General features: G+C 41.6%; 1 protein-coding gene across 1 annotated transcript in view; it reads right to left on the bottom strand.

Annotated features, from left to right (window-relative positions):
* Positions 1 to 22,933, bottom strand: part of LOC306982296 (copine-8-like) — a 209,336-nt gene that overhangs the window by 18,922 nt on the left and 167,481 nt on the right. The window contains exons 10-13 of the mRNA XM_079582198.1: positions 18,882 to 18,928; positions 10,348 to 10,529; positions 8,402 to 8,529; positions 5,318 to 5,420 (exon numbers count right to left, since the gene is read on the bottom strand). Of these exons, the coding sequence (XP_079438324.1) occupies positions 5,318 to 5,420; positions 8,402 to 8,529; positions 10,348 to 10,529; positions 18,882 to 18,928 (460 nt within the window). The remainder of the gene's footprint in view (positions 1 to 5,317; positions 5,421 to 8,401; positions 8,530 to 10,347; positions 10,530 to 18,881; positions 18,929 to 22,933) is intronic.

Raw genomic sequence — 22,933 nt, 5'->3', positions numbered from 1 at the left:
TACACATTTTTAAAGCAAGGCGAAAGAGAGAGCGTAAAAAAAAAAACAGTCGACAGCAGCTCCAAAGACGCCGAGAGGCTGAGCAGCAGGCAAGATCTTAAAAGGAAGGTGTGGCTGTTCTGTTCATGTGACTAACAGTCGCAAATTCCCTTTAAACCCAGTCTGCTGAGTTCAGAGCGGAGGAGGAGGAGGCAGAGGAGGAGCTGAAAGTGCAGAGAGGGGAGCAGAGGCGAGCAGGAGGCGAGCTTTTTCTGACAAAACACTCGGAGGGGGAAAACCTTGTATTTTTTTGGGGTTTTATTCATCAAAAACACGTAAATCGTTCACGTTTGCACAGCAGGAAGCAGAGAGCTGGAAGTGAACCCTCAGGACTGCGCAGCTATGAGTGACGGGACTTCAGATGTGGAGAAGTACACATTTAGTTTGGATTTGAAACTTATTTAGAGTCGTTTTTACAAGTAGTTCTTGCTCGAGAATAATTTTACTTCAAGATGCTTCAATAAAGCATATGAATACAGAAAAATTTGCATTTATTTTATGATTTTATTGGTGAATAATCCCTGAGTCTTTACTGTGGGCTCGCTTCTCCTCAGACCTTTATTTGAAGCTATAGTCAACACCCTTGAAATGAGTCAGTGTGTATTCTATTCAAAAGACACGAGCAGCGCCTTCAATTCGATGTAGGGAAGAGTGCAGTGAACAGTGCATGGGAGAAACAAATCAGCCTCTGCACAAGAGGATGCATCAACGCCGGAGGGTTTTACACCTCAGTCTTAAAGCCACAAACCAAACTTTTGATGATAGTGAGATAGTCAAAAGTCTAGCGAGAGAGAAAAGATGCTTTGAGAGATGTGTAAACAAAGAAAGAATGGAATTAATAAATGCATTCAGAGATTTTATGCAAAAGACAGGAAAATTCTGAAACTGTTCTGAACTGTTTCAAGGAATAGTTCACCGTTTTTACATACTGAGATATGTTCTTACCTGATCTTAGACGAGTTGGTGTGTACCTGTCTGGTCATTGTGTGTGCCCTCAGCCATGCAAAACGACCAAAAATCATTTGGCCTCAGTATATTCGTATAGCTCCAAACGGGGTGAAGTTATAAGCTACCAAGCTCTTTCATGGGTTCTTCCACGGGCATGCACAAACACCACACAGGTCCGCATCAACTCGTCTAAGCTCAGGTAAGAACATAATCTCAGCATGGAAAAACGGTGAACTATTCCTTTAAGGCAAGACACGGCAGGTGAACATTTTTCTCGCAGTGATCAATTGCTAGTTTTCTCTCTTAAATGGTCACATTTATATAGCGCCTTTCTACTTGCTTTAGGCACTCAAAGCACTTTATATCAAGGCACCAGTCACCCATTCACTCTGTCATTCGTACACCAGTGTACACAGACACTGGAAGCAAAGCGGGTGTAGTGTCTTGCCCAAGCACACGACGACAGTGTGCACCTGCGGGATTTGAACCACCGACCCTCTGGTCACCGGTGTTGGGTAACGTTACTTTTAAAAGTAACTCGTTACTCCTCTGGAAAAGTAGCTTGTCACGTTACTGCACTACTTTATTATTAAAGGAACAGGCCACCGTTTTTACATACTGAGATATGTTGTTACGTTAGCTTTGACGAGTTCTTTAGGACCTGTCTGATCTTCACCCGTGCCTTCAGTCACGTAAACACAGTGCAGACGGCGTTAGCATTTAGCCTCTCCCCCTCTCCTCTATAGCTCCAAAACAGGTCAAGATAGAAGCTACCAAGCTCTTCCACGTTTTCCCTATTTAAATATGGTTACGTCAAGTGTTCCACTACAAAGTATAATTACACAAAATTAAACAATGTGGATTTTCTAAGCGGAGAAAAGGGGGAACTATATTGTAAGGCGTAATAATACCAGGAGTAGTTCGAAATCCGCGCAGTAATCTTCACTTTACTGCGCAGTAATCTTCACTTTACTGTGCGGATGCCAAATTACTCCTGGTTTACGTGACTGAAGGCACGGGTGAAGATCAGACAGGTCCTACAGAACTCGTCAAAGCTAAGGTAAGAACATATCTCAGTATGTAAAAACGGTGGCCTATTCCTTTAAGGTAGCGCGTTAGAGACTCCTGCATTGATAGAGATGGCATCTCTGGAATCGCCCATATATGGTCGTTTTTGAAAACAGATAAGAGGGAAAACAATTTTGAAAAAATGTAAGTTTTCTCTAATTATTCAAAAACTACTTTAACAAACGCTGAAATATGATTATAGTTTTCTACTAAATAATGATACAAAGACATGGGGAGGAGCAAAGTGGTTCAACAGCCCATAAATACATGAATAACGGAGAATGCTAACTTGATGCTACATGTTAGCATCGGGCTAATGCTAACTGTTGGCTAGCGCTTGCTACAACTGCCGTTTTTTCACTTCTACTGAACAATCTGCTGTGAGAAAATATCCAAATGGGCCCGATTTACATTTGACTTTATTTTTGTGTGATGAATAAGTTGATATTTACCAGAAAATGGCTAAAAAGAGTGGAAAATTGTGTTTCTCTAAAGATTCTATTTTCCCCCTCGGCGAAGCCACGCCCCCTTCTATGACGAGATGCCGTCTGTATCTACTACCCATAATAAATAGCTACATATAGCCTTCATTTATCGATCATTGTTTTCCGATGAAGAATTCTCGCCAATAAAGCTCACTCACGTAAACAGCCCGCTAGCAGTACTTCAATCTGCACAGTACATTCACTTCTGAGCTTTATTTTATATGTGACAATGACAGCTAAAGGCAACAATAATGAGCATGTCGACTTAGCTTAGCTTCGTTCGTAAACAGTTTGGCTCTGTTGGAAACTGCCCGTTTTTCGAAAAGCACGTCTATAAAGGAGCTTCGACGCTTTACAAAGTGCATTGAATTGGTCATAATAAACACACAACATACTCACTCAACTTTCCTCAACCACATAACCGGCTGCGAGTTTGTTGTTTACATTGAAGGGCCGATGCTGCCAAAAGCTACGCGTTGTTGTTTGGGAGGCAGGGGCTAGCATCATCGTGGTTTTGCTCTTTAGCTTCGCCTCCAGCGCTGCCTTTTCTCCAGTAAGTTCATAATGTAAGTAGATCCACAATGAGAACGCGCTCGGGGAAAACTCTGCCATGTTGCTGTGTTGATAAAGTGTTGGAGGACACGGTGTGTGTGAGCGAGCAGCTCTGCAGCCGTGGGAGACGATAGACTGTCATGGTCACATCTGCCCATGGGAGAAAAAAAAGTAACGTTGCGGTGGAAAATAAACAGCATTACGTTGCTGAATTGTAGGTAGCTAACGCGTTACTCTACTTTTTCCCGGAAAAAAGTAGTTTCGTTAGTGTAACGTGTTTTTGTAATTCATACATTTTCTTTTTTCTTTTTTTAAATTGTATTTCTTTATTTGATAGGGACAAGGCATATTGATGAACAGTTGCACATGAGCACTGTAAATATGCCAGATTATAGCGGGGATGCTAGTTTCCATCTGTAGTCCCGAGGCAGGCAGCACATACACAGTTTACAATTAACATAATGTGACAACAATAAATGCAGTAACAACTAAAAGTGTTCACAGGCCTGGTTTTCCTTTAGCCACAGTTTAAAACGTGCTTTAAAAGTGGCCAGAGTTGGAGTCTCTCTGACTGATAAAGGGAGGCTATTCCAGTACTTGGTGCCTTTTACAGAGAGCACAGTCTGTCCAAAGGAGGTTCTCCTGTGTGGAACCTCACAGTGTCCTCGAGCTGATGCCCTGGTGCCCGTGATCACACTAACCGACTTTGGCTTGATGAAATCCTGCAATGGAGGTGGAGCAAGTCGATGCAATACTTTAATTAATGAAGTTTTCAAAATTGAGTAAATGATGCTTCTCTAAAACAGTGCAGTGGTGAAAGGAGAACGGTGTCTTGTCCAAGATTTTTATGGCTTTTTTTAAAAAGAGACTCTATTGGTTTGAGTGTTGTACCAGCAGCAAGTGACCATGTGGTTATACAATACTCTACAATACTCTATATGAGACAGAATCATGGAGTGTAAAAACATTGGGCCGCATACAGAGACATAAAGGGTCTTACCTGTCTAAAATTTGCTACATTAAAATAAACAGTTTTAGTGACCGTTTAACATGTTTCTTAAATGTCAGCGTTGGGTCCAATGTCAGTCCCAGGTATTTGAACTCAGTGACGAGGCTGAGCTCGACTCCATCCAGGAAAACATTGGACTGTTTTAAATCAGTTGCTTTTTTACTGAATTATTTATATTTATTATTTATTGACCTTTATGTGCTAACCGCTGCGCCACCGTGCCGCCTTTTTCAGATACAACTTGTGAAAGTGTAACGCTGTTAAAAGGAAAAACTGGCTCCTGCCCCCCACTGGCCCCTGTGACATCATCACACTCTAGAACCTGCAAGAAAACGGGCTCTAAAGTTCTGTAGCATATGAAGTTCCCCCCCCGCGGCTTTCACAGTTGGTATCTTCCACACCGAGAAGTATTTGGATGACGCAGCTTTGTTTAGGAAGTTGAGGATGCTATAGCTTTGCGAATGGAAAGGCGTGAGAAAAGGCAGAAAGCGGAGATGGTTTACTGATGAAACCCTGAAAGTGCAAGTCGACAAAATGTCCAAAAAAATAAAAACACATCGAAACAAACGTTCAGAACTTCCAAAAGTTTGGGAACCGCCGTGCTGGTCTCTCAGTTGAATCCTCGCCCTTCTCCCGAGTAAACATACAAACTTTCAAACGTACTCAAGCTGCTTTACTTCATTGAAACCGTCACTTTTAGAGACTTGACGATTTGGAAGAGTTTTCATGACAACAACACACTGCCTTGTTTAGGACTGTGACTGGCACTAAACAAACCGTCTGCGGCACCGGAAAAGGGGGGGAAAAAAACAGTCCCTGACATTTCCTCCAAAATATTGTGCAAGAGTAACAGAAGACGCGTTCGAGTTGAGAGCCGGATAAGTGGTTTGCAGACAATGCAAAAACATTCAGAAAGTGCAGTAATTAGAGAGAATAGGACTGCATGATGGAGGCTCACAGCAGCGCTGGTTTTCTAAGCAGTTAATGGGATTTTTATACAGACATGCTAAATGACATCCCCACCACTGGAAAAAGGATTATCCTCATTGTGCTTTATGTTTGCTTCAATATTGCAAAGAAAAGAACCCTCACTTTCCATTAAATTGCATTATTTTCTACTAAATTCGATTCGCTCACAATGTTCAACGATCCATCAGTCGGACATTTTCCAACACTGACAGAAATATTGTGTAGAAAAAAAGTGAGTGAATCTTACGTTGACGATGGCCTCTTTTGTCTGCGCCATGTCGGAAATCACTCCGTCTGTGATGATGAGGAGCACAAAGTACTGGGAACCATCCTGGACGGCTGCTGCATATCTGCAAAAAAACAAAACAAAAAGCACACACAAATACATAAATGATAAAAGCAACGCTTTTCTTCAAATGAAACTGGAATCGTAATTAAAGATGTGTACCGCCTTTTGAGGAAGTTTGCAAAAAAATATTCAGAAATGCCAGGCCAAAAACTGGAGGAGAGAAGCTAGCTAAAAGACAACGTTAGCTAATGTGGCTAATAGGGATGCACCGATACCGGGCCGATACCACAGGCTTGTACTCATACTCGCACTCATTCATGAGGTCCCGATACCAGAAACCGATACCATTTGACGTGTGGCCTGAGGAGAGAAAATAGCAACAAACTGGAGAATTTTTTAGTGTAAATACAATGATCCACATAGAGCTGACTTTATTACAGACTGCGCTCTCTAATCTGAGTCTGAGCTGGATTTAACCAGAGCTAAATGTTGTTAGTGCTGCAGCGTCTGCAGTGTTTACAACATACAGGCTAATGTTGCTAACTCGCGGCTAGCAGTCTTGGCCATTCTGACACCGTTTTATGCCCAGGGGTTTATTCATCTGAAAAACTAACCCAGTGACTAAAAAGTCCTCAAAAAATCCAAAATAAAGAGATACAGCATGTTTATATTGAGCGAAAATGAGCTGCAGCAGAACAATGAAAACGCTGTAGCTTCTCGCTAAGTTGCTACAAACACACGAGAAAATCCACACGGAGCTGAAGTAAAGACGAAAAGAGATCATTTAAGTAACATCTCAATACTATTGTTAAATAAAAATACATAAATGAATAAAGCACAGGCATTGGGGAGCTTTAGGACATGGGCTTTTCTGTCTATGATGGACAGTGCAATAAAAATAAGAATTATATTGAATGAAAATAAAAATAGATACGTAAATAAATGGCATCAGCACAATTCTAATATAACTGCTCTTAAATAAATGTGTTGCCTACTTTACTTAAGGAAATGTAAATGAGTAAATTAACTAATTACAAACCAATCTGCTGTGAAAAAAGTAAGAATGTTGAAGAAAATGCCTTGTACTCGTATCGGTATTCGGTATCGGCGAGTACTTAAATCAAAGTACTCGTACTCGTGTCGGTTTTAGAAAAAGTGGTATCGGTGCATCCCTAGCGGCTAACGTCATGCTAACAGGGGCTAATTGCGATCAAGCGGCAGTCTGTGAAATCACCTCTTGCAACCACAATATGACATAAAACGAAAGAAAAGGGACACATTCAATTCGTCTTTAAATCGGAATTGTATTCTAACTGACAAAAATATTGAGCGTGACCTTTTTCTTGTGCGGCAAACTTTTATTCTGGTCAGGCAGCGGAGTTACAGGGGTTATAGTTGCGAATGTGGATAACAGGATAACTGATCTACCAACCCTACAGCGTAATGGATGGACCGACATGTTCAGCAACTGAGCAGCTGTTGCCCCAATATACGAGTCTACATCATTCACAAAGAAAATACTGAGGAGAAATCAACAGAAACATTGTTCTTGGACATCGGACTGCGCATGATTGAAGGATAAAAGTAATTGTCAAAAGCCCGCTCCACCTGGATGCACCTTTTTATAAGATAAACAACAACACGCTGGGGGTGTTATTATTTGGCTCACAACACACCGGCGGCAGTTGACTCGACTTAGCGGCGAATGACAAAGGCGCGTTGCACAAATCAAATTGAATTTTCGGCTTGGCTCGCGATAAAAGCACAGAGAATTTGGCACTTACCAATTATGGAAGCCGACAAAAGGTAATGAAGATGCACTTTTTCAATTTTTTCAAACAACGCGGTCGCATTGTACCAGCTTAATCACTTGACCTAGAGTTTGCAGACCTGCATAAATAGTGTTGCATGTACCGGCTATGAACGGATGAGATGGAAGGGGCAGATTCTGTCTCTGCAGCCCAGTCCTCAAATGTTGATATAAAACACATTTAGATAAGAGCAGTGGAGATGTAGATATGATGAAAGTGCAGTGGAATGGTGCTCAGAATGGCTTTAATAAATAGATTTTTCCAAAAGATCACTGAGAAGGTTAGTGCCCCCTTTGGGTGAAACAGAAGCCTCCGTTCGTTGAAATGAATAGGCAGAAACCGTCTGAAAACTTGTAATTTACGTCTGAGAAAAGGTTTTATACACTTAAACACAAGTAAGTGATCTGTTGCTTCAGATAATTCAGAGAGGACCGACGCAGGTCAATCAGGAGATTCTCTTTCTCCCAGCCCTGTGTTTAGATCTCAGTAGGCTAAACAAAGTAGCTTGGAGCTGTTTGGAGCACAGTGTTAATTTTGACAACATATTTTATTTTAGTTTTAGTCTTAGTCTTTTGACTAAAATGTAATTTAATTTTAGTCGAGAATTAGTCAAAAAAACTAGTTTTAGTCGACTAAAATTGCATGTCAATTTAGTCGACTGAATTTAAGACTAATTTAGTCGACTTTGCATTGATAATAGTCATTATAATCATATTTAATCAAGGTCCTCGACTTAATGGAGCTGCTCCCACATGAATAAAGCTCAAACCTGTTCATTTGGCAGTGAATTTAAATGATATGAGGCTCTTTCAGACGGTCAATAGAAGTTTGGATGATTTTAGTCTCTCCTTTTCATTTTTATTTTGTCTTATTCTAGTCGACTAAAATATCTGGACATTTTAGTCATAGTTTAAGTCTCATGAGGAACGTTTAATTTAGTTTTAGTTCAATTTTAGTCGGCAAAAATATCACTTTGACTAAAATTAAGACTAAATATTTTAGTCGACAAAATTAACACTGTTGGAGCAATCAATGTTCTTTGTTATTATGTTGAATGAAAGTGTGTTGAAAGTATAGTAACTTTCTAGCTTGCTTGCTAGACTTCCTCAGATTGGCTTGGTTTTCAATGCATTTCTTTGTTGATTCAGATACGATAGGCAGATGCCTGAATAGCAGATGTCCCATAGAGGTTATTTCTTATGACATGAGGTACTTTGTGTGCAGTCCTGACCTGGCCACGTGGTTGATGATAGGAGCGAAGTTGGTGGGTCCATAGAGCTGCACGGTCTTCAGGCTCTGGTGATAGGCCTCCAGGATCCCCTCTATGCCATTGCAGTACGGGTTCTCTATGTTGCCGTTCTGAACAAACACACAGAAAAAACAAGACAGATGTGAAATGCTGTGTTGAACTGGCTCCACTGGCTCTGTGTCAAAGCTCTCTTCTCTGCCTTCTCTTCTTCTTACTGTACCTCCTATGTCTTAAGGCGAGACACTGCAGGTGAATAGGGGAAAAAAAATAAATGATAGAGATATCAATTTGAAACGTTGGCTGAACATTACAGATATAAATATGAGAAAAAAATGTATTGCATCTTTTCTGTCATTTTATGTTTTCACATAAAAATAAGGCATTTTGAGCATTAAAATGGCCAAAATTGCCTATATTTTGGGCAACGAAATCAAAATAATGAATTGAGCCAGATTAAATGTTATGATTTTATTTTATTGACATATTAGCAACTAAGATTTTTTCAGAGGGGATTTTGGATATTTTGTTTAGTTTTTCAATAAACTAATCATCAGTGAAAAAATCTGTAAAAACTCAAATTTCGCCTGTTTTTTTTGTTTCAAAGTTGAATAAATCAGGCTAGGAATTAGATATTAAAAAATCCCTCTGAAAAAACCTTCAAAATATTGTTAGGTCTCAGACTGTAAAGTTTGGAGTCTGTGGGAGCTTCTATAAGGGCTCAGGCTCTGCCCGAGTGCGGCTTCTCTCATTCAGAGAAAACCAGCCCTGAAGTTTTGTAGCGAGTGCGCATGCTCGGCCCGTTCTACGACTTTTCCGCTCCAGCGTCTCGTAGGAGGAAAAATACCATATTTGGGTGAAGGCGTCATCACAGGGCCCCTTAGCAGGACACGTGGATGTAAAATCTGTCAATATTTATGAATGGATACCCGCGGGAAAGACGGACTTTCTACGCGGTGCAGCAGCTACTTCCGGGTTGCCCCCACCTCGCAGACAAAACATCATAAAATAAACATCATGCGGGTGAGTTTTGTCATTTTTATATCTGACATGAAAACTAAGATGTAAAGGGAGGAAAATAGATAAAAATCTCCACTTCGACCACTACGTGAAAAATCAGTACTTTCACCTGCCGTGTCTCGCCTTAATATAATATGTTGCAATATTTGCTTTACTCGTAGTCTCCCTGCTGTTTACATGGTGTTCCTTGGCTTCTGTTTCAGACGCCTGTCCGCTGGCTACTCGAGCGATGACTGACCAATCCCATCAATGTTTAATCAACCTTCTCCCTGTAAAAGTCCTTCGCCATCACCTTAATGACAATAAACATCTACAGACAATAAACATCTTATCGAACCTGAAGCATCAGGAAGGACTGGACGCTAGCTCCACAAACTTCAGCCCGAAATGCAAATGGCCTCCCATCAGCCCTGGGCCAGTCTGGACTTTGAAGTTTTTCTTTGCAGTAGTTGTTTTGTTGTGAACGGGGGGGGGACCAATGACTGGGGAGACCTGGGACGAGCGTCTATTGTACATTTGTTTTTGCCTGTTTCACTGTTCGATGTTTGCTGGTTTCCAAAGTGTTACCACAAAAACTACTGGGCTTGATTTTTGGTTCTGAAGCTGATTATCCAGTCAGAATAAAAAAGTCAGAAAAGTGAGAATGAGTCCCACACCAGATCCTACATCTAAAACAAGTTTGGAAACATCAACAATCCTGTCTTCCAATCCTGACCTGAGCTTGGTGATGACCTGAAGGCACTTAAGGTATCACAATCACAGTTGGAGTTAGTTTTTTTTTTTAAACCACTATTATGTTTTCAGACAGCTTTGCAAATTGCTCAGTGGGACTTCTAAAAATGGACCTTCTATGTTCCCTTTTGACACTGCCTTTGTCGTTCTTCACATGCATTCTGTATTCGTGGTCATACCAGTGGGAACTCGTGTGACACGCGTCCGTCGGGCGGCAGTTTGGCTCCGAAGCCCAGAGCGGGGAACATTTTGTCGCTGTCGTAGTCCTGGATGATCTCTCCCACGGCCTTCAGGGCCATGGCGTAGGCGTTCATCTGGTAAGGGTTCATGTAGTGCAGGGAGGTGGACTGAGACGGGTTACCTGTGGAGGGGAGAGAGGATCACTCATTATCCTGGGTTTTTTTTTAGTCAAGTTTTTGCCTTGGCACCTCGGAATAATTCCATAAACCCCGTCAAAAGAGAGTATCTGTCCACAGTGTTGTCATCACTGTGTTTCGGTCGCGTCGTTAACGTGTATTCCAGTGCTGTGCGTCCGTGGAACTGGGCAAAAGCGTGTTCTCCGGTTTAACGGTGCTAGGTTGAAAAAGGAAGCCCTGTTCAAATCAATGTGAAATTTGAATGGGAGCCACCTCAGCAGTGATCATTTAAAGCAGTACTAAGTAACTTCTTTACCTAAATAAATCCTGTTCGTTGTCCCTCTGGGCATAATACAAGTGTTAACGGGACGATCATCTCCCCCTGGTGTCTCTGGCCAAAAAAACACAATCGTAAGTTCTTGACACCGGGTCGGAGGCCCCAATACACACTAATAGAATTACGAAGAAGAAGCTAACAGGCTAACGGGCAAAGCTAACAGTGGACTAGCGCCACTTAAACAGTATTTACAGCCAAGTTTGACTAAAAAAAAAGATCTCCATTGTGTAATTGGATGTAAAATATGTCTTTTCTGTCAGTGTAGTATTTACTCTCAACTTGACACCTGCAGTGGCGCTTATGGCCTCAAGGGGCATGAGTTACTTAGTACTGCTTTAAGTATTAAGTCAGCATATTAAGTAAGTATTATTATTTTTTTCTTTAACACCCAGGGGCATGTTGGTTTGCATCACAGACTTTGGTTTCCACCACGGGGAATTAAACATGATAAAAACAGTATGCGAGCCTTCGTTTTTTCCCCAACGGCATGTTAACAAAACAATAGCGTCGTGATGCAAGCAGTTTGAGCACAGAATGGTGTCTGGGCTCTCAGAATATTGAGGACACTTTCGGATGCTATGAATGACAAATAAAACAATTAAGGCAAAACAGATGGGAGCGCTTCAGCAGTAGAAGAAGAAACGACGACTCACAAGAACCGGATTACTCCAAACTGTGTGGATGAAGTTAAACAGCGCCTGCTCCTCCAGGCATTTTGTTTTTTTAAAGAAACGTTATGACGATAAAAGTTCCAAAAAGTTCATAGTGCATGAAGTGTACAGTTTCAATAACAGTGTTTTTCCCCTTTCACAAAACTAACCCTATTTTGGCATCGCTGGACCACCTTGAATCATAAAAGAGAGCATAAAAGTATTCATTTCTGTCCCACGCGATATAACAGTTGAATTTTAATGTGAACAAATGAAAGTAGTCTAATGTCACGGCTGTTAGACCTGTTAATTACCCTGAGGCACTGGCCTTATGCATATTAGTGGGATTAGTTAGGCAGATTCAAATCAATTAAATAATTGCCGCAGTAATACGCTCGGAAAGGCTTCGACACAGGGGAGCCCGGGCCTACTCACGCTCCCGTAATTGATTTCAAATAACACTCAGCATGTATGGACCTAAAATCTTTGTCTCGCCAAATGAGCTGCTTCATATTACATTTCTACACTGGACCTCATTCAGGACACATTTTACACACAAATCTTAAAGTTCTTCTCATATGTGTATGTGTATATATAGATTTCTGGCATTCACAAGAAATGGTCTTAGCTCAAAGTGTTCTTCTGGAAGAGCAAATCCTTTGAACAATGAGGAGGACTCGTACACACATAAATACAATAGTAAAATTGTAAGTTTGAGAATATTATCACAGTTGATTGAACCCAAAAATAAACCAATTCCTTTGTAAATGGTCAACATCACATTTGTAAAAAAATAAACAAAAAGGGTAATAAAACCAAAGAGATAATTTTTGATACCTGGTCTAACAGTAAAGTTTGTTTAAGTCTTACCATGATTGACCAGTTTGGCTTTACCCGAATTTAAAAGATTTAGAAAAAAGCATAAATATCGCGATGGGAGAAAAAAGTGACAAAAAGCACACAAAAAAACAACAACGAAAAAACAACAAAAACGTGACAAAAAACACAAAAAAAGAGACAAAAAAAACAAAGCGACAAAAAGCAACAAACAAGTGACAAAAACGTAACAAAAACATGACAAAAACAGACAAAAAAGCAATGAAAAAAAGTTATGAAAAAGCCACAAAGTGACAAAAACAATTTTTGTAGGTCTTTCAAATGGATGCTGTGAACACACAAATCCATTATTCTTTAAATCGAAAACAATGACATTTGTGGACCTAGCTGAATCTAAGATGGCTCAGATCAGGTTCAAAGCCTCATAAATGTCGTTTCCTGAAAGTAAACAAAATATGTTCTGCAAACAAGAAGTCAAGTAGAACTTGAGAGGTCAAATGAGTTTTGATAAACAGCACTCCAGAACTATTTTGAAAAGCATGTGTTGTGTGCCACGAGACGTGATGTAGAAATATGGAATAATCTCGATGAAAACATAAAACGTTGTAAAAACCTGGAACACTTTAAGAAGATTTATAAAGAGTCGATCTTTCTCAAATATGAACAAAACGAAAGTTTGCATTTCTTTTTCTATTGTTCTTGTTCATCTTCGTGATCATAAACGACACAAGAGGTTGTATTATTGACCTGTGCGCAACACGGAACGTGACATCGCGTGGAACATGAAAACGCGCGGAACGTGACAATGCAAGTAATGTGCTTCGTGCGGAACGTGACATTGCGCGGAACGCGACATCGTCTGGAACGCGACTTCGCGCGTAACGCGACATCGGAACACGACATTGCATGGAATGCAACATCGCGCGGAACGCGACATCGCGCGGAACACGACATTGCATGGAACGCAACATCACGCGGAACACGGCATCGCGCAGAACACGACATCGCACGGAACACGTCATCGCGCGGAACACGTCATCGCGCGGAACACGACATCGCGTGGAACGCAACATTGCACAGAACGCGACTTCGCGCAGAACACGACATCGCGCAGAACACGACATTGCATGGAACGCGACATCGCGTGGAACGCGACATTGCGCGGAACGCGACAAATCCAACAATGAGGAGGACTCGTACACACATAAATACAATAGTAATATTGTCAGTTTGAGAATATTATCACAGTTAATTGAACCCAAAAATAAACCAATTCCTTTGTAAATGGTCAACATCACATTTGTAAAAAAATAAACAAAAAGGGTAATAAAACCAAAGAGATAATTTTTGATACCTGGTCTAACAGTAAAGTTTGTTTAAGTCTTACCATGATTGACCAGTTTGGCTTTACCCGAATTTAAAAGATTTAGAAAAAAGCATAAATATCGCGATGGGAGAAAAAAGTGACAAAAAGCACACAAAAAAACAACAACGAAAAAACAACAAAAACGTGACAAAAAACACAAAAAAGAGACAAAAAAAACAAAGCGACAAAAAGCAACAAACAAGTGACAAAAACGTAACAAAAACATGACAAAAACAGACAAAAAAGCAATGAAAAAAAGTTATGAAAAAGCCACAAAGTGACAAAAACAATTTTTGTAGGTCTTTCAAATGGATGCTGTGAACACACAAATCCATTATTCTTTAAATCGAAAACAATGACATTTGTGGACCTAGCTGAATCTAAGATGGCTCAGATCAGGTTCAAAGCCTCATAAATGTCGTTTCCTGAAAGTAAACAAAATATGTTCTGCAAACAAGAAGTCAAGTAGAACTTGAGAGGTCAAATGAGTTTTGATAAACAGCACTCCAGAACTATTTTGAAAAGCATGTGTTGTGTGCCACGAGACGTGATGTAGAAATATGGAATAATCTCGATGAAAACATAAAACGTTGTAAAAACCTGGAACACTTTAAGAAGATTTATAAAGAGTCGATCTTTCTCAAATATGAACAAAACGAAAGTTTGCATTTCTTTTTCTATTGTTCTTGTTCATCTTCGTGATCATAAACGACACAAGAGGTTGTATTATTGACCTGTGCGCAACACGGAACGTGACATCGCGTGGAACATGAAAACGCGCGGAACGTGACAATGCAAGTAATGTGCTTCGTGCGGAACGTGACATTGCGCGGAACGCGACATCGTCTGGAACGCGACTTCGCGCGTAACGCGACATCGGAACACGACATTGCATGGAATGCAACATCGCGCGGAACGCGACATCGCGCGGAACACGACATTGCATGGAACGCAACATCACGCGGAACACGGCATCGCGCAGAACACGACATCGCACGGAACACGTCATCGCGCGGAACACGTCATCGCGCAGAACACGACATCGCGTGGAACGCAACATTGCACAGAACGCGACTTCGCGCAGAACACGACATCGCGCAGAACACGACATTGCATGGAACGCGACATCGCGTGGAACGCGACATTGCGCGGAACGCGACAAATCCAACAATGAGGAGGACTCGTACACACATAAATACAATAGTAATATTGTCAGTTTGAGAATATTATCACAGTTAATTGAACCCAAAAATAAACCAATTCCTTTGTAAATGGTCAACATCACATTTGTAAAAAAATAAACAAAAAGGGTAATAAAACCAAAGAGATAATTTTTGATACCTGGTCTAACAGTAAAGTTTGTTTAAGTCTTACCATGATTGACCAGTTTGGCTTTACCCGAATTTAAAAGATTTAGAAAAAAGCATAAATATCGCGATGGGAGAAAAAAGTGACAAAAAGCACACAAAAAAAACTACAACGAAAAAACAACAAAAACATGACAAAAAACACAAAAAAGAGACAAAAAAAACAAAGCGACAAAAAGCAACAAACAAGTGACAAAAACGTAACAAAAACATGACAAAAACAGACAAAAAAGCAATGAAAAAAAGTTATGAAAAAGCCACAAAGTGACAAAAACAATTTTTGTAGGTCTTTCAAATGGATGCTGTGAACACACAAATCCATTATTCTTTAAATCAAAAACAATGACATTTGTGGACCGAGCTGAATTTAAGATGGCTCAGATCAGGTTCAAAGCCTCATAAATGTCGTTTCCTGAAAGTAAACAAAATATGTTCTGCAAACAAGAATTCAAGTAGAACTTGAGAGGTCAAATGAGTTTTGATAAACAGTACTCCAGAACTATTTTGAAAAGCATGTGTTGTGTGTCACGAGACGTGGTGTAGAAATATGGAATAATCTAGATGAAAACATAAAATGTTGTAAAAACCTGGCACACTTTAAGAAGATTCGATCTTTCTCAAATATGAACAAAACGAAAGTTTGCATTTCTTTTTCTATTGTTCTTGTTCATCTTCGTGATCATAAACGACACAAGAGGTGGTATTGTTGACCTGTGCGCAACACGGAACGTGACATCGCGTGGAACATGAAAACGCGCGGAACGTGACAATGCAAGTAATGTGCCATCGTGCGGAAAGTGATATCGCATGGAACGTGACAACGCATGGAACGTGACATTGCATGGAACACGACATTGCATGGAACACGACATTGCATGGAACATGACATCGCGCGGAACGCGACATTGCATGGAACGCGACATCGCGCGAAACGAGACATCGCGCGGAACGCAACATTGCATGGAATGCGACATTGCGCGGGACGCGACATCGCGCGGAACACGACATTGCATGGAACGCGACATTGCATGGAACGCGACATTGCATGGAGCGCGGCATTGCATGGAACGCGACATTGCATGGAACGCGACATTGCATGGAACGCGACATTGCATGGAACGCGACATTGCATGGAACGCGACATTGCATGGAGCGCGGCATTGCATGGAACGCGACATTGCATGGAACGCGACATTGCATGGAGCGCGACATTGCATGGAACGCGACATTGCATGGAACGCGACATTGCATGGAACGCGACATTGCATGGAGCGCGGCATTGCATGGAACGCGACATTGCATGGAGCGCGACATTGCATGGAACGCGACATTGCATGGAACGCGACATTGCATGGAACGCAACATTGCATGGAACGCGACATTGCATGGAACGCGACATTGCATGGAACGCGACATTGCATGGAACGCGACATTGCATGGAACGCGACATTGCATGGAGCGCGGCATTGCATGGAACGCGACATTGCATGGAACGCGACATTGCGCGGGACGCGACATTGCATGGAACGCGACATTGCGCGGAACGCGACATTGCATGGAACGCGACATTGCATGGAACGCGACATTGCATGGAACGCGACATTGCATGGAGCGCGACATTGCATGGAACGCGACATTGCGCGGGACGCGACATTGCATGGAACGCGACATTGCGCGGAACGCGACATCACACGGAACGCGACATCGCACGGAACGCGACATCTCATGGAGCGCGACATTGCGCGGAACGCGACATCGCACGGAACGCGACATCGCACGGAACGCGACATCTCGTGGAGCGCGACATTGCATGGAACGCGACATAGCGCGGAACACGACATTGCATGGAACGTCACATTGCATGGAACGTCACATTGCATGGAACCTGACATCACACGGAACGCGACATTGCATGGAACATGACAACGCTAGGAACGTGACATCGTATTGAACGTGACAACGCGAGGAACGTGACATTGCATGGAACGTAACAACACGTGGAACGTGACAACGTATTGAACGTAACAACACGTGGAACGTGACATCGCACGGAACATGACATGCAAAGTTGGTTTCTTAGTTTTTGGCTAATATCTCATCATCAACACTGGGACAATCCACATGAAACAAAAACAATAGCAATGCTCTGTGTCTTCTCTCTCAGCACGTATGAACTGAGGTCACATGAGTCAATCACATGAGTCATTCAAAATGATGTGCTTGATGCTGGTCAAATGTAAGGACTTTCAGCCATAAGATGAGATTGAACGAGAGTTTGTGAATCCAAACACTTCCAAACGATGTCAAGTTCAACATTTGTAAAAAAAAAAAAAATATATATATATATATATATAGTCCTTTGATTTTTAAAGGGGCTCAAAACTTTTGAATACAACTTTTATTTTAGATTCTAATTGAGCAATGATTGTGATATCATTATTGATTGACTGCGGAATTCTTCCGCAGTCAATTATTGGTTTTCATGTTCTTTATTATTATTCCTCTTCCATCTTTTTCCCGATTTTCTAGAGCTTTCAGCACCTTCATGCTTTGTGCAATTTATGCAAGTTATGCATCAAAACGTTCCGCATGTTGAGGAGAAGGGTGCTATTACTTTTGGGACTTCTGCAACTTACGGTTTTTCCGCAATCGGCCAAAATGTCGGAGATTTTTCCCATTGACTTATAATGGGGCTGCCGCAAATCCATGCTTTCCTGCACTTTTTTCTGCATTTTATGCAATTTCTGCACTTTGTGCATGTTCAGCTTCTGCAACTTGTGGGTTTTGAGAAAAAAATGTCCTTCTGCAGTTTTCCAGTTTTTTTATACGGGAGTTTGAAATGTTTGCATTGGTGTGTATGGGGGAATCCAGCCAATGGGGAGACTCCAGGACTTTCAGCCATTTGTGCAGCTTCTGCCAATCAAGCACTGAGGCCATTTCAACAGTTTGACCAGTTTATGGAATATAAAGTTTATGCAATATTAACAATTTATGCAAAGTAACCACTTTATGGAATTTAACCAGTTAATGCATTTTAAAGCGTTTATGCAACTTAAGAGTTTATGCCATTTAGGATTTATGAATTTTAAAGAGTTTATGCAATTTACATAATTTATGCAAATTAACCCATTCATGCATTTCACCCCTTTTGCAGTTTAAACAGTTTATGCAACATGACATTTTATGCATTTTACCAGTTTATGCAAATTAGATTATGCAATTTGAAGAGTTTATGCAATTTTCTGCATTCGCTTCCCGCATTTCCGCAGTCAATCGCAATGGCGCAGTTTTATTTAGATTTTATATGTCAGTGGCCATTGACCTCTGAAAGAAATCTGACCCAGTAAATGTAATAGCCCTGGTGTATGCAGTGAGCACCTGTGGTAGTATAAACAGATGAACACAACTCAGGGCTCTGCTGAAGACCGGTGTTGTCTCATAAAGTTGTTCTACAGCTATAAACGGACGTGCCTAGGAATTTACTTTGTTTAAGATTGTACACTCCAGTAAAGTTTATTTCTAAAGCGCTTTCATAAAGTGTACCAACTTGGCCGCTACACTTTATGACATCCACCTACTCTAAAACAGACTAGACTTGGAAACAAGTTTGTAAAGAGTGGCTTAGGCATTGTCAGCAGGCAAAACTTGTTTTACTGTTTGGTTCCACTATAGTAAACACTACCTGCCTTCATCCCATTTCTTCCTCTGGTGGAAGTCAAACATTTATATGGAAACATCTCTTAGTACATCTAACTGATTTGAAACCGGACACCCACACGTTACTACTGCGTGTCACTCACCGTTGGACGCCGTGAAGTCGATGGCCACGGTGAAATTGATCTGTGTTCTGTGGATGAGAAAGAGACAGGAGAAAATCAACCACGAATGGCTTCAAAGACAGAAGTGTCACTGCGCGTTACGAGACGCTGGACTCATCCTGCGTCTAAGATCATTCACATTACATCATTTTTACTCAATTGCTTTGGTTCACTGGCATCAACGCAATATGGACTTCAAAATAGGCGGTGTGAGTGAAGTAATGGAATGCGTTTAATTGTCTTCTGGGATGGTATTTTGATGGAATGTAAGTCACATATTTTTCCTAAAGTCTCTTCCTGATCTCAGCAACTATAAAAAAGATTAATATTCGTGAGTCAGCGCAGCGCCTTTACTTTTCATCCCCATGGCCTCTAGAACACTCCAGGACTAATTGTTTATCGAGGTTTTCTGGTAGGTTTTCACTTGCCAGTCCACTCCTGCTTCTTTATCTGTTCAAAACCGTCTGGAACTTTGCAAACAGCCAATCAAATCTCAAAATATTTTATACTGATCCAATCATAGAACATTTTGTAATGACACGAACTGAATTAACCACTAGTAAAACATTCTTGTTCTTGTTGCTGTCTATCAAAACTATTTTTGTCCTGTTTCTGATTTGAATCGAGTTGCTAATGACTCTTTGTATCCTTTAGCTTTTGTGGCAAAAACGACATAGATGGTTCACATAAGGCTCTTCTGGCCGAAGCTTCACAATACAAGTGTGAACCATTGTTACTACACTCCCGGGCTTTTGTAACCTGGCTAACGCCAGACTGCTGTGTGCGCTCGAATCATTTTGAACTGCACAGCAGCCTGGGGACCATGGCCGGAATTTTCGCATGGATTTGGGACCCAATCACAGAACGAGGAGGGACGGCAAGATGATGACGAGCTATTCGATATACGGACGCTTGTAGTTTATTTACGGATTTAAAAAAAAAGAAGTTTATTTACGGATCCAACATGACAGCAGCAACATATTCTAATCCGGAAAGATAGGACACAACATTGTACATTTTATGCAAAATTATGTTCAATCTGAGCATTTATCATTTCTTGAAATCTGGAAACATTAGATCAAGCAGAGGCCAGGATTTTTATTTTAATAGACACAATTTCGTCAATACATACAGTTGAATTTGCTTTTTATCATACTTCTTGTATGCCTGCTTGAAACAACTGCAATGCTTTCCAGTGGTATTTAAAGAGTTACTAACCCCCCCTTCCAGAGCCTCAGCCTCAGATTTGAAAAACTCAACAGAAAAGGGCGTTGCCTGGAGGACTAAGGGGCACACGGGAGGAGTGAGGGGTGGGAGGGGCCTGGGTCTGGGTCTGTGATTGACAGGCTTGAGGCTTCTGACTTCGACGCTGCACCTGCAGCGTTCCTCGTAAACAAAGTCTGAGCATGGAGAACACTAAAAAGTAATGCTAACAAAATTCCTGGGCTAAATTCAGCTAACTAATCGAACAATAAAAGCAACTACTAAAACTACAATATTCAACAACAACAACGCTATTAACACTGCACAATTATCTCTAATACAAAAAGCTATGCCAAAAAAATCGACCTAAATGCTATAACTAATCGCGAACCTGACAATCGATGAAAATACTCTCTCGCTATTCCTTCTCCAACTCGCTACGGGGGCGTGTGCGAGACTGGGACGCTTTTATACCCCAGAGCGGCAGAGCCACTGACGTCAGGCTTCACCGCTGACACGTCAGGCTTCACCGCTGACACGTCAGGCTTCACCGCTGACACGTCAGGCTTCACCGCTGACACGTCAGGCTTCTCGCCTGCGCAAATTCAAAATTCAGATGTAGTAAATACAGGTCGCCTGCAGATGGCGACTCACTGACGGTTTTAGGCAGAAAGTTGATCTTTCAACTAATTTGTACTTAAGTGCCAAAATTATGACCAGGATATGTAGACAACACTATTGGACACTCATTTATACCGTTTATCAGCAAAAAAAAGTGGATTTGAGGGAGAGTTTATCTTTAAGGCCTTATTTTAAACTGGTGGATAATTTGTCAATCTCTATGTGAGTCTAACTTAATTGAAAAAGTGGGACATTGGCTAAACAGTTGGGATGGGGGGACAGATGGTCACTCTACATGGAACTTCTCTGTTGGGATTTCAGCTTCGGCCTGTACAATTTTGCCCAAGACTCTGTCACTTCCGTCGACAAATACGAGTCAAGCAGAATGGCCAATGCTTCGCTCTAAACGTCGACCTTATGGACAGTCCAGCCAGCCCCATTTCAGCTGGTGTCTGGATTGAAAACATGTGGCAACGTCACGGTTACCTATTTATCCTCTTACAGCTGAAATCGAGTTCAGTTCATTTAGACCCAGATAAGCGTTCTTTTTTTCTTGTTTTCTTACTAGGAACGCCGTTAGATTTTTGTGGGATTGTTATCCATTTCATCTCCTGCTTTAATTCGTCCTTGCGGAACAAAAACCGCGATAAAGACACAACTTTACAACCATCGAGTTTCCGCGTATCCTCCTGAACAGCCAAAGCGGAGGCGATGAAGTGCAGTCGCAGTGAGCACCGTCGGGCTGATTATTTCACTTTCACACAATTGCCTCCAAACACACGCCTCCTCGTGAACTGCTCTCACTCCTTCACTTGCAGCAATAAGAGTGGTCTCCGGGGGTTTTCGACGAGACCTGGCCTATTATCGACGGAAGTAGATAGAAATGACTTCCATTACTTCAGTTCGGTGCAAGAAGAACTTTTCTATTTCACTTTACTTTGATACGTCATTTGAAAGGGAAAACTCTTACGTGAGGACATTGACATTTTCTCTTTGTTCAAAAAAAACAACAGAAGAACCAGAGAAACCAGTAAAAAATTGTCAAGAAAAAGGATCATTTTCCATTGTTCTTCCGCATCCTTCATCATGTCATCCTTCATCCGTCATCCCTTCATCACATCTCGACGAATAATGATCGCACCCATCTTAAAAGCAATGTTTACACCTGGTATGAGTAGACTTTGTGAAGGAACTTGCTGGGAGAGGCCAGGCCGGTTGCAGTTTGGTACGTTTCAATGCACAATAATCTCAAATAGACTGCCATCATGTTAGCATTGTCCGTTATTTATGTAATCATGGGCTATTGAACCACTTTGCTCCTCTCCCTATCTTTGTATCTTTATTTAGAAGAAAACTATATTCAGAATTCAGCATTTGTTGAAGTAGTTTTGGAATAACTGGGGAAAGTTCATATTTTTCTCCTCTTTGTTTTTTCCCCCTCAACTGCTTCAAATATGACCATGTATGGGCGATTCCAGAGATGCCGTCTGCATCGATTCTGTAGTTGTTGACAAGTAACATGGCGGGTGTTTAGTTGACCCCTGTATTTGAACTGAAGTGTACAAAAGAATTATGCTACAGCCTAAATACTATAGTTTTCTGTCCTTCTTCAGAGTCACATGTGCGGTTGTTGTGGTCGGACCTCGTTTCTGCAGCTGGACAGAAGGGTTTGGAACACAGGAAGCGTTGAGTTTCCTTTCGCGGAATCTTGATATCTGAACAATGAATGGTTTCCCCAGTTTGGATCACGCAACCCACGGTCAAGACAAGACTTGGCAGTGGATTTGCTTACACGGTCTTGGAAGGTCTTGGAGCCTCTGGGACTTACGTTAACCCCAGACTGGCCATAAAAGTTACTAATTCTAAGTGGTCACTGGTCGGAAAGCGGTGGTTGCAACTTCCAGATATAATGGCTGGTGTACATTTTTTGTCTTAAAGGATTTCTAGATCAGCAGGCCCAGGACACGCTGGTGGGACTATGTCTCCGAGCTGGCCTGGTGTCGCCTCGGGGTCCCCCCAGAACAGCTGGAGGAGGTGTGTGTGGATCGGGAGGTCTGGGCATCTCTGCTGAGACTCCTGCCCCCGCGATCTGGCCCCGGATAAAGCGGAAGAAAATGGATGGATGGATGAATTTGTAGATGTCACATTGCACGACGTGGGGATTGTAAAATCGTGCACTGCACTCGTCTCCACTGTGTGATGGTTCAAAG

The sequence above is a fragment of the Gobius niger genome, assembly GCF_951799975.1.
Source record: "Gobius niger genome assembly, chromosome: 24".
Classification (NCBI taxonomy): Eukaryota; Metazoa; Chordata; class Actinopteri; order Gobiiformes; family Gobiidae; genus Gobius; species Gobius niger.
Note: the sequence above shows the minus strand (reverse complement) of the source record. Positions and strands in the feature narration are given on the sequence as shown.